Source organism: Agrilus planipennis, unplaced genomic scaffold, assembly GCF_000699045.2.
Source record: "Agrilus planipennis isolate EAB-ADULT unplaced genomic scaffold, Apla_2.0 scaffold88, whole genome shotgun sequence".
NCBI classification, from domain to species: Eukaryota; Metazoa; Arthropoda; class Insecta; order Coleoptera; family Buprestidae; genus Agrilus; species Agrilus planipennis.
In genome coordinates, this window is record NW_020438872.1 from 112,043 (window position 1) to 123,164 (window position 11,122).

The 11,122-nt window shown below is 34.5% G+C and overlaps 1 protein-coding gene across 2 annotated transcripts in view; it reads right to left on the bottom strand.

Moving 5' to 3' along the window:
* Nucleotides 1–11,122, bottom strand: part of LOC108743120 (protein grainyhead) — a 42,254-nt gene that overhangs the window by 9,999 nt on the left and 21,133 nt on the right. For both annotated transcript variants that reach the window (XM_025978482.1, XM_025978485.1), the window contains exon 3: nucleotides 400–702. In XM_025978482.1, coding sequence (XP_025834267.1) covers nucleotides 400–702 — 303 coding nt within the window. The remainder of the gene's footprint in view (nucleotides 1–399; nucleotides 703–11,122) is intronic.

Consider the following 11,122-nt stretch of genomic DNA (forward strand, 5'->3'; position numbering starts at 1 on the left):
ACAACGCCGTGCTCCAAACATACACCTTTAACAACCTTTTTCGAATTTCTAAATTAACTGTTCGCGAGCATAGAAGTGACTTCTTTTTATTAAAGGCGACACGACCCTGCGCTATCCTCTGCTTTATATCCCTACTACTCCTTCCGTCTTGACTTATCTGACTTCATAGATATCTAAACTCCTTTTCACTTCTTCTAATTTTTAGTCTCCTATTTTTATATTCGCTCTTTCCCTACCTATTCTTCCCTTGCATACCAGTAATTTAGTTTTACTTTTATTTATTTTCATACAGCACTGATCTCTAGGTCCTCCTTGCTAGATGCTAATACTGCTATATCAGATAGTACTATATGGTAATAGTTATTTATGAACGAAATGATAAAATTTGAGTAGACTTACGGCCATAATTCAGCTAATTTATCCTTGGAATCACCGGAAAGTAATGATGGCACTTTGTAATATTCACAGATCAGACCCATTGTGGCTGTTTGGTCATCGGTGCCACCGGCGCCGATATTTAACATAGCAGTGGTGGCTGCAGTGAGTGGGTGTTCGTAGTAGGCTCGCCAAGTTTGTTGGTCATCGGGAGGGGCGCTGCCCCCCTCGGGCAATTCGGCCATTACCCGCGGCACCGCCACTGGTAAACCTGCACCGCTCCTTGAATGTGTACCGCCGTTGGTCTCCAAATTTTCTTTGCGTTTTCTGCGAAAAATTACTGAATCAGTGAAAAGGACTTGCAACAAGTTTATTTTATTTTTGATTGAATAGCAGAAAACTCATTTATGTGACACTTAAACAACAACAGCAGGAGCAGGTTTAACAGTGTGGTGGAATTGGTCTAATTTTTACAGGATTTTTCTATAAGTTTCTATGTGCATATTTGTGACGGAAAAACATTTTATTATCTATTTTTGTTAAGTACCTATACATATATTTCAATTTTCAACTTCAGATCTTGTTCATAATTTAGTTTCCTATTTCGTACAATTACCTACATTACATAAAATTCCATAAGATACTGTTCATACCTAGATATTTCTATATAAACAGTATGTATTTGTTTTTACCACTATTCGACCAGAATGCCAAATATTATATTCTTAAATCTAAATGGCACATCCTTTATTACCTTTGCTTCGTTGAATAAATATTATGAACAAAGCTAGCATCTGTGAGAAGTGCTAAAAGATTAATGTAAGATCGTCAATCAACGTCACTTTTTTCTATCACTTACCCCTTCGTCAACGTTTAATGATCGCATAATTTAATAATAAAATGTCCTAAACACACAACACATAAGTATAGCTAATCTTATTGCACTTTTTCAATATACTTACTACCAAAACATTTATTTTCTAAAACTAAATATAATGTTAAGTTATGTTTGTAAAATCGTTTCAATATTTTTTTCTAATGTATATACCTACAAACTTAGGTATTAAAAATAACGGTTTCTGGACTTTTTGCTTTCAGTAAATATAATTAAAAATCTACGCGATTATGTCTGAAATGATCTTAACTAGTTTATATATTGGCAAACTCCTATCGATGCTATGAGAGATTGGGTATGCTATACCTACTTATCCTAGTGATTGCAAATTTATATTCCGTGAATATGTTTATCCCACTTACCACAGGCTAACCAATATTAGGTAAATTTATTGTAGAATTTAACTTAAACAGACAAAAAATCACCATAGTCGACCATAAAAAGCAGCCATCAACATTTAGTTTATTATCTAGTTCAGCATATTAATTAGTATTTTAAAATCGCACGACTTAAGTGCAGGGTAATTGCGGAATTCCCTTCTACTTTTCAATGGCAATTAATTAATTGGTCAATACATTGTACCTACAGACATAAAAACCTCAAAAGGGCCACTCTTTTGTCATATCAACACATAAGTTTGTTAAAGATACTGTAGACATTGTATTTTATTAGATTATTTTATGAGAGAAACTTTCTATTTGCTAAACTATCGAAACGAAAATGCAAAAGATAATATTTAAAAGTGACTATAGTGTGGTTGGTTGGAAAGTGCATACGGAACAGTCATGGGCGTATTCAAAAGATTAGATGCATGTAATGTGCAACTTTCTAAATTAAAATCTGCTTAATCTACTTTTATAAAAAGATACATCACATTTTTGCATGAATAATGTACATCCAGGTGTATTATTTCACCAAAACATACTTGGTATGTAATCGAGTAGATACCTAACCATTTGCAACAACAACCCCTTTATAAACATTTCATTCAACATTTAGTTGTTTATATAATATGTATTTCCACTCTAGAAAAGGGATTTATGTTATTAGACGTGATGATCACATTTAATTGCCTCACAATTATCGAATTTTACAAATTGTTTATAGAACTACCAATTTATTTGTCGGTTGTTAAAATTTAGCTACCCTATCGTTTGGTATTCTATGTCGGCAGCAACCGTCAACATATTCGGTACGTAACTTGGTTTGTTCCCTTTGACTGTTGAAAGACTCGATCGCAGGTAGTTAGGTACTTGAAACCTTTGAGCACAGCCCTATATACATATGCCTATCAGGTAAATACATTGCTTCGCTAATAAATGCATAATCATGTTTTCTGTGTAAATAATTCTTTCTAACACCTTTATATACCAATCGCACCAGTTCAACGTCTACAATCGGTATCAGAGTGCCGCACTTCAGAATTGAATTAAATTAAAATTCAAAATTTAACATTTTCAGTCAAAAAAAAGAAAATATTACTGAAAATCAAACGTTGCATCAGTTAATTAAATTAAAAATTTAACTGCTGCTCTAACTGATCATGACACCTTGGATGTCGAAACGTGTTTAGTTTTTTAACGTTTTTACTTTTTGATTTTTTTGTAATAGATAGATACTCGCGTTTATTTCAAATATGAGAAACAACTTTAACAATAAAAAAAGAAAGTTATGGATATGTACCCTTTCTGGTGCGATAAGTAGTGAAGATGTACGGGATGATTATTTATGGATACTTATAAAATTATTAAGTAGATAATGTGCATAAGAAAGTTTCAATGATTTTGACTTTTACAGCTGAAATATAATGTCGTGTAAGTTATTATTTAGGTTTGCGGCTTGAAAATGTGAGGTGGGTAAATTATGGGAGACGTGTAGGTAACAAGTAGTAGCGGTGGTAGGGTATTATACTATAGGAAGGTATCATATCTTTTGTTGCATACAATGGTACGTTTTTTAAAAGGTAGCAGCGTGTGTATAAAACTTAGCACGCATGACGGCTTTGTATTTGTGCAGAACAGGTAACATGAGAGGAATCTGAATCTGTCTAAGCGTCCTTTTGACACCCTGTCTGCCCTGAACCATATCCCAATATATCAATCATACTTCTTGCGCTTTTGATGAATACCCTACAATATATTCACTGCAAATCTACATACCTACTCGCATACCCTAATAAATATATCAACTCTCTAAAACATATCTTAACATTACCAATGGGTGTGTAATATCTACTACATATAGATAAATTGACTTTGAAAATAGGTACTATTTCAATTTTCCCTTTGCCGCATGAGCTGAAGTTTACCTTACCGTCAATAATATCTTACTAATTGTAATCAAATCAGTATCTATATACCTGAAATAAAGTACTTAAAACGCCGAAGTTGTTGTACAAACAATAACAACAGTTTCATCACATGTCAGTGCCTCCATCAGGTGAAGATGAAGCACAATTATTGTTATTTCTGCAATAAATTTTCTTGCAACTTTGGTGTTTTACAACGTTTCAGTATTCCTACGTAAAAAGACATGTCTCCCTATAATTACATTTAATTATTTTAATCAGAACTAATTTCATTTGGCCTCGATTTTATTGGACATCGTATACAATTCAGATTTTTATAATAGACGTAGGCACTAACGTAAGTACAAAGTTCCAAGCGTTTCTTGGAAATTTCTACTTCTAATGTATACAACATGCTACGAATATGGGTACACTTTTTTATTTTTTTCGTTTTAACACAGCGGTTAACATTACTTAGGTACTGTTATTCTAGATAATGTGTTAAAATGTGATTTGTTCGTTTGAAAATAAAATAAAATAAAAGATATTAGGTAGATATAGTTCGTGAAAAAAGAATATAGTTGTACATATAAGCAGGTACCTGAAACTAACGGAATAAAACATAAACGAATACCAAAATTCAATAAAGTTTTGGTTCACATTGACACTAGTGTGTGCCTAGTAGTAACCTGTTAAGAACACGTGTGTAGCTATGTAAATGACTGAGTATCATAAAATTTTAGTAGACTAAAACAGTCGTGCCCGAAATATAAATTCGCATGAAATAAATCGGTTTTCTAGACCAAGCATAAACGTTTACATCCATTAACGTCAAATATTTTCTTTAGTTTGCGATATAGTGTCTCAGTTCATAATCGGCATTTTTGCAATTTTCGACGTTTTATTGTATTACCTACATGCACTTAGTTCATAACGCAACAAGTGGTACCTAACTATCAGTCTATGTACTTATATGTATAGTAAGTTGGGTACGAACGTATCTACCATTAATTTTATTACGACTTGCCATTCATAAACGGAATAGTTTATAATAAAAAATAACTTTCTATAACATCAGATTTCGAAATTATTATATTAAAGCAGCAGTAGATATTGATATCGATACCTTGGAAATTGTATTAGACAGGTACACATACAGTTCGAAAAACTTAATAGATATACGAAGGTAATTGTTCATCCCAATTGGCAGAAATTTCTTCGGTGATTACGCAATAAAAAAGTTTTTGTTTAACAACTGTTTCTAAAAATGATTTACGAATGTTTTTGGTAACGTTTACTTCAACGACATTTAAAATTGTGAAAGACCATCATGTATCGTTCTTAATCACTACACACTTCTATAGTTTCTAATAAAGGCCATCATAAAAATAAACTAATCCAGGTGAAAATAGTAATTATGAGGCTTTCAATAATAAGTTTGACAAAGTTAGACTACTATTAAATTCGCGACAGTGCCTGTCTATGTAATTACAATTTGGCACCTATAGGCAGTTAAGACGTATCGATAATAACTAATGACAAAATTGGTACATTCGGCTAAATAGGGACACTTTTTTTAAGTATAATTTACGCTCATGCGAACTTGTTAAGATCGATTATGTATAGTATAACGAATTCAAATAAATTCATAACTCCAATTACCAATTCAAAGTATTCGCGTAACAAACAATTGCGATATGTGTATTCAGATAGATATATATATATATATTGCGCCTCTTTAGTATCATAATTTTTTTTGCAAAATTTTAAAACAACCTTATCGAAAACATTCCCACCAGATATATAACATTTGTATCTGTTATTAGTTAGGTAGGTAGGTAGGTAGTAGGATTTTAAAGGTTCCGACTTAAATATTATAATTTTGACCCTTATTGTGTTGTTACCTGAAATTTGTAAATTTATTTACCTAAAGGGAAATTGAGGGCCGATCTAAGAGTAGATTTTACGTCCTAATGGTATTTGTCGCCGCCGGACGCAAGCGGCCGTGAATTAGGTATATGATACCTAGGTACTTGTCGCCGATGAAAAATTTCAATCTTTTTAAAACGATTCAACTCAGAAAGTACCGTCTGTTTATTGTCGATCACTTGTCACTTTGCGATAACTAACACTGTCCGTACGCCTAACCTCGCGTTACGACTCAAACTGGCGACAAACATTTCGTTTATGCAGCATAATGTAAAATATAACATATGTAATTTAATCATAAGTAGAGAATTGAACGTGGCGTCTACACCGAAGTTCCGAATGGGACTGAAGTTGCCAGGTGAGTTGCAGGACCGCCCATTGCATTTACGGACGTACAGGTAGCAAACGACGGACAGACCGATGGACTCAAGGGATGACGGACTGAGGTATGTCGTTAAGGTCCAATTGAAATTACACATACATACCCAACTGTCTTACCTTAACTTTTCATCCGAAACATTTTTTAACACGTTCGCATACGTAAAAATCTCTTCGTATTCCAAAATATTTTTCTAAATAATAATTTGATTGGCATACTCACCCCAAAAAATTGGTTATTCGAATAATACTTGTTTTTGTCGAGTGTTCAAGCCAGTAATTATGCGCCGGAGAGTTGATAGGAGATGAAAGATTAGAAGAAGTGGCTGATTTTAGGTATCTAGGAAGTGAGATAAGTAAGGACGGAAGGAGTAGTAGAGATATAAAGCAGAGGATAGCACAGGGTAGAGTCGCCTTCAATAAAAAGAAGTCACTTCTATGCTAGCGAAGGATTAATTTAGAAATTCGAAATAGATTGTTAAAAGTGTATATGCGGGGCTGTACGGGTGCGAAACATAAGACGGTGGGCGCTGCGGAAAAGAAAAGTTTAGAAGCGTTCGAAATGTGGTGTTATAGGCGAGTGATGAGGATACCGTGGATAGAGAAGGTTAGAAATGAAGAGGTATTAGAAAGAATAGAACAGAGAACAAAAATAGGCGAGATAGGTTGGTAGGACACCTTCTCAGGCATGAAGGTCTAACAGATACTGAAATTCTGAAATGGCTAAGTAGTTTACATTTTCATTTCAGAATAAAATCGAGAAAAATATTACTCGAGTAACAGATAAACTTCTGCGAGTGCTTATACGTTCTCAAAGAACCATCGATTTCGATTAGAGAAGAAAAATGACCATTTAACTTTAATTCACCTTATGTCTGGGTTTGCTCACGATTATGGATCCACCGTCGAGTCCCGGCGAGACGGAGCTACTTTTGCGGTGGTGACTGAGATCTTCAGGTTCGCGCTTAACTATCTGCAGGTTGCCACCGCCACCTGAGGACGTCACGGTAGAAGCGTATCCGACGTGTTGGTTAACAAACAGTCCCTGAATGTCTTGTGAACATAGCTGGCCGCCGCCGCCGCCGTTACTTCCAGAGGCGCTACTCAGAGGCGGAGTTGACAGTTCCAGTCCTGCCCCACTCACCAAACCATTGGCTGCTTTGAGCTGTGATGTGAGGATGCCTCCGGCTTGCGAAGTGTTTGCTCTGGAAACCAAATTGCAACCTATTAATTACATCTTTTCGTCACATGCAATTAAAACTACTACACTTTTTGTTCCTCGCGCCCCCACCAACCACCCCAGTTCCATTAAAAAGTACACCACTGGCCGGCATGTGGCACAGAAGGGCCTTGTGAATTCTACACACGAAAATACTTAAACATTATCTATCTGTCTCAGATAAGACGGTTAATTACTACCTCCAGGTTTTTCCCCGATTTCAAGGACGAAAACGCAACAATCCCTCCGGCGTGAGACATTGCATTTATCTACTCCTTATTAGGAAATAATACTCGAGTAGGTGGTTGACTTCTACTTTCTAAGAATTAGAGGTTCGTGATGGTTAAGAATTGCACAAAATTCAATTTTTTTGAAAATTTTTTTAGTGTGTAATATTCGTATCTCTGCAGCATTGAAATCTCCTCCAAATTTAATTAATTAAAACTCTCAACTTGGTGTTATTTTTATCTGACTGCAATATTGGACTAAGAATGTCTGAATTGTAAATCGTACCGATAGCTACATATATATATATATACCTAGTGCGAAAGTATACATATGTATACATAAAATATGTAAATTTTGATCCTGGAAACAGAACGGTGATGAATACAATGGGAGTAAATTTGTTTAAGAAAAATGGCACACGGAGATGTTGCAGGGGTTTCGGTAGCACAATGATTGAGGATGAGTGATGACATTCCGGCTCAAAACTACGCATATGTATAAGTTGAAAAGAGGGGTAAGATGCTCTGTCCCCAAGCTATTGCCTACCTACCCTTTTACTCCTTATTCATCTTCGATCAGGTAGAAGAGAAACAATCAGTTTTAAGCATTTTTTTTTATAGGTACCTACCTACCCACGATTTTCTATGCACCAAATTTTAAGAGCGATCTTCTTATAAGTAGATAAATGTTATTGCACTTATTTACTCTACAATACCTCCCCATTTACATCTGTTCTGCAATTGTCATCGTTTAGGTACGTACACGATATAGTTAATACACACACATGTACCCTATCCTATTTCGTTCATAATAACATGTGAGAAATATCATAAATATGTCTATACGTATTTGCAAAGAAATATTAATATATTATCTACTTAGGTATCGCAACATATTAATATTCAGACTCGGGCAAACCCTAAGCCCAAAACCCTTACTCAAAGTGTGTGCTTTATCCTTTGAAGCGCCAATTTCATTAACTTTAAAATCCAAGTACTAATTACATCATACGTAATTTAGGTACAAAGCCCCAACTTCTCATTCGTTCACCAAATAATACTTGGCAGTTACAATAAAGTTTAATTCAGTAAGTAGGTAGCTACTATATTTGCGAGGTAACTGTATTTTCCGAAGGAGATAATAACGTTGGCATATACATAGGTTGGGTAGAGAGGGTGAATTGTACATCCACCGTACAACAGTAGACAAAAGGTGGTGCATATGTAATTTTAATCCTGCTTTTCTAATGCTTATCTTAGAAAGAAATGTAACGCGATACTGATAGTATCAGGTTGAATCCCTTTACACTAACAAATTATTGTATGCACAGCATCAAGGTCCTGACGGTGGCTTGTTAACCCAAAGGCAAAAGAATTTTTTTACATTCAAATGTCCTCGGGCAATTTCAATGGTTTATATACGTAGGTTAAAGTAATTGTTCCTATTGATATTATGTATTTTCATAGAAGATGCAAAGATATTTGTGCAACATAAATACAGGGTGCTCCACACAGAAAAGTATATGTTAAGAGTAGGTAGGTAGATAGGTACTGGGTATGTTTCAACACTCTGACCATTGCTGCGAATGGACTGTCATACTGTAACGAAAAGTAATTACAAGTTGAAAATAAAATTACATTCCAACCCTTAAATACTCATTATTTCGGACGTCATAGGAAAAACAAGTCTATTTTTTAATAAATCACAGATTGAGAGTGAGACAATGTATTTTTATTTTCAGTCCTTGTAATTATTATTCGTTAATGAAAAAATAATCAGAATGTGTTGACAACAGATAAATAATAGGTCAAACATACCGGAGTAACCTTCTCTTTAGGTATTATTTATATTTTATATTTTATTGTTAGTGATATATAATATTTGAGGATTTCTATTTGGTATACATCAGCCGAAAGACCTAGCACCTATAAATTTCTTTTCTGACATTTTTAATTTCCAAAGAGGTGAAGCAAGGGAGAGAACTGCCGCTTACATCAAATTTACATCGCATCCGTTACGAATTAGCGTCAAGGAATTTCTTACGTTTTTGTTCCTCCTTTGATAAATATGCTAGGGATGAAAAACGAACTGCGACAGATATAAATTCAAAGGAGAATGTAGACGCATCCATTGTCATCCCCAATAATTTTAATTTTAAATTCGACCGAATAGAAACATGTACCATCGCAGTATCATTTTAACGTCTTTTATGCTGTTTTAGTCGATGAGATAGATTAATTAATGCATCACACGTATACTCTTACCTAATATCTATAATATATATTAAGAGGTTTCGAATTTCATTGCAAAAACCCTTAATCACAAATGGTCCTTCGAGCCGGACAATGTTTAGCTGTTATTTATTCAAGTAATTAGCAAGAAGATCAGTTTTATTGTATAAATTCATTTCAACGAAACATATACATACATTTTTAGGCTTAGAATCTTCTGAAGAAATTCAGTAAGCTATAAAACGAAATAATGTTTTGAAATGTCTGTTAGTTATTTTTTGTTTCAATTTAATAAATCTACCTAATATAAAAATTTCTATCATTAGCACTATAAAATTTTGCATAAACAAATGATGTCAAACCCCAATTTTAATACAGCAATAAGTATTAGTTGTTTATCATTTACGTCGAATCTGCATTATATACCTATGTAATACTTATACATCTGTATGTACATCAGTTATAAATTGGCTATTGGTGGGCAGGTATAGATATGTTTCAGTTGTCTCAGTTAGAATGTATCAATAGATAACTATCTATATATAACATTTAAATTATACTGACTTTACGTGCACAAATAACATTATTTACCAACCGATTTGATTGGTTTGCAGAAGCAGAGAAATAATTGGTTGTAATTTATGCACATGAGGTAAGGTCACTGTATGTATACCACATACGTAAATTACATATAACGTATGCACATATAAATAATACCTACATGCATACATAGTCCCTAGTTAGTTCGTTACTTACTGGCTCCCGCCTTCGGGGCTTTAAAGATTTTTCTCGCCTCATTTCACTACGTCAAATCTTATGACCCTTCATAGGTGAAACATGGCCCTTTTTGTTTCCTACTGCAATAATTTATGTTCCGCCAATTTAATACCAAGCTCACTGTTGGAATATCGCTACTTCAATTTATGCTAATTTTTAATCTCAGCCTGAGCCTCAACCTCAGACGCATATTCATGTACATATATAAGCACTATTTACATATTTATATAAAAAAAAATCTAAAAAGGATGACAAAATGCACCAAACATAACGTTGTTCTTTGACTAGCCAAATAAGCCTTTAACTTGACTTTTGATGAAGTACAAAAAAGACGAAAATTGAAGATCCAAATCAATAATATCGATCGCCACTGAGTGATAGTACTATCATCATCATCATCATCATCATCATAGGGTCGTCAGTCCTAAGACTTGTTGGACACGTACCTCCACTTTTTCCTATCCTGAGCTAATCTTCGCATTTCCCTAAACCTAGAACAACCCACATCCTTAACTATTTGCGAACAGTAATCTAACCTAGGTCTACCTCTACCCCTCGTAACTCCTGTTTCTGCCTCTAATATGTCTCTGACTAGACCTTCATGCCTAAGAAGGTGTCCTACCAACCTATCTCGCCTATTTTTGTTCTCTGTTCTCCTATTCTTTCTAATACCTCTTCATTTCTAACCTTCTCTATCCACGGTATCCTCATCACTCGCCTATAACACCACATTTCGAACGCTTCTAACCTTTTCTTTTCCGCCGCGCCCACTGTCCATGTTTCGCACCCGTACAACGCCGTGC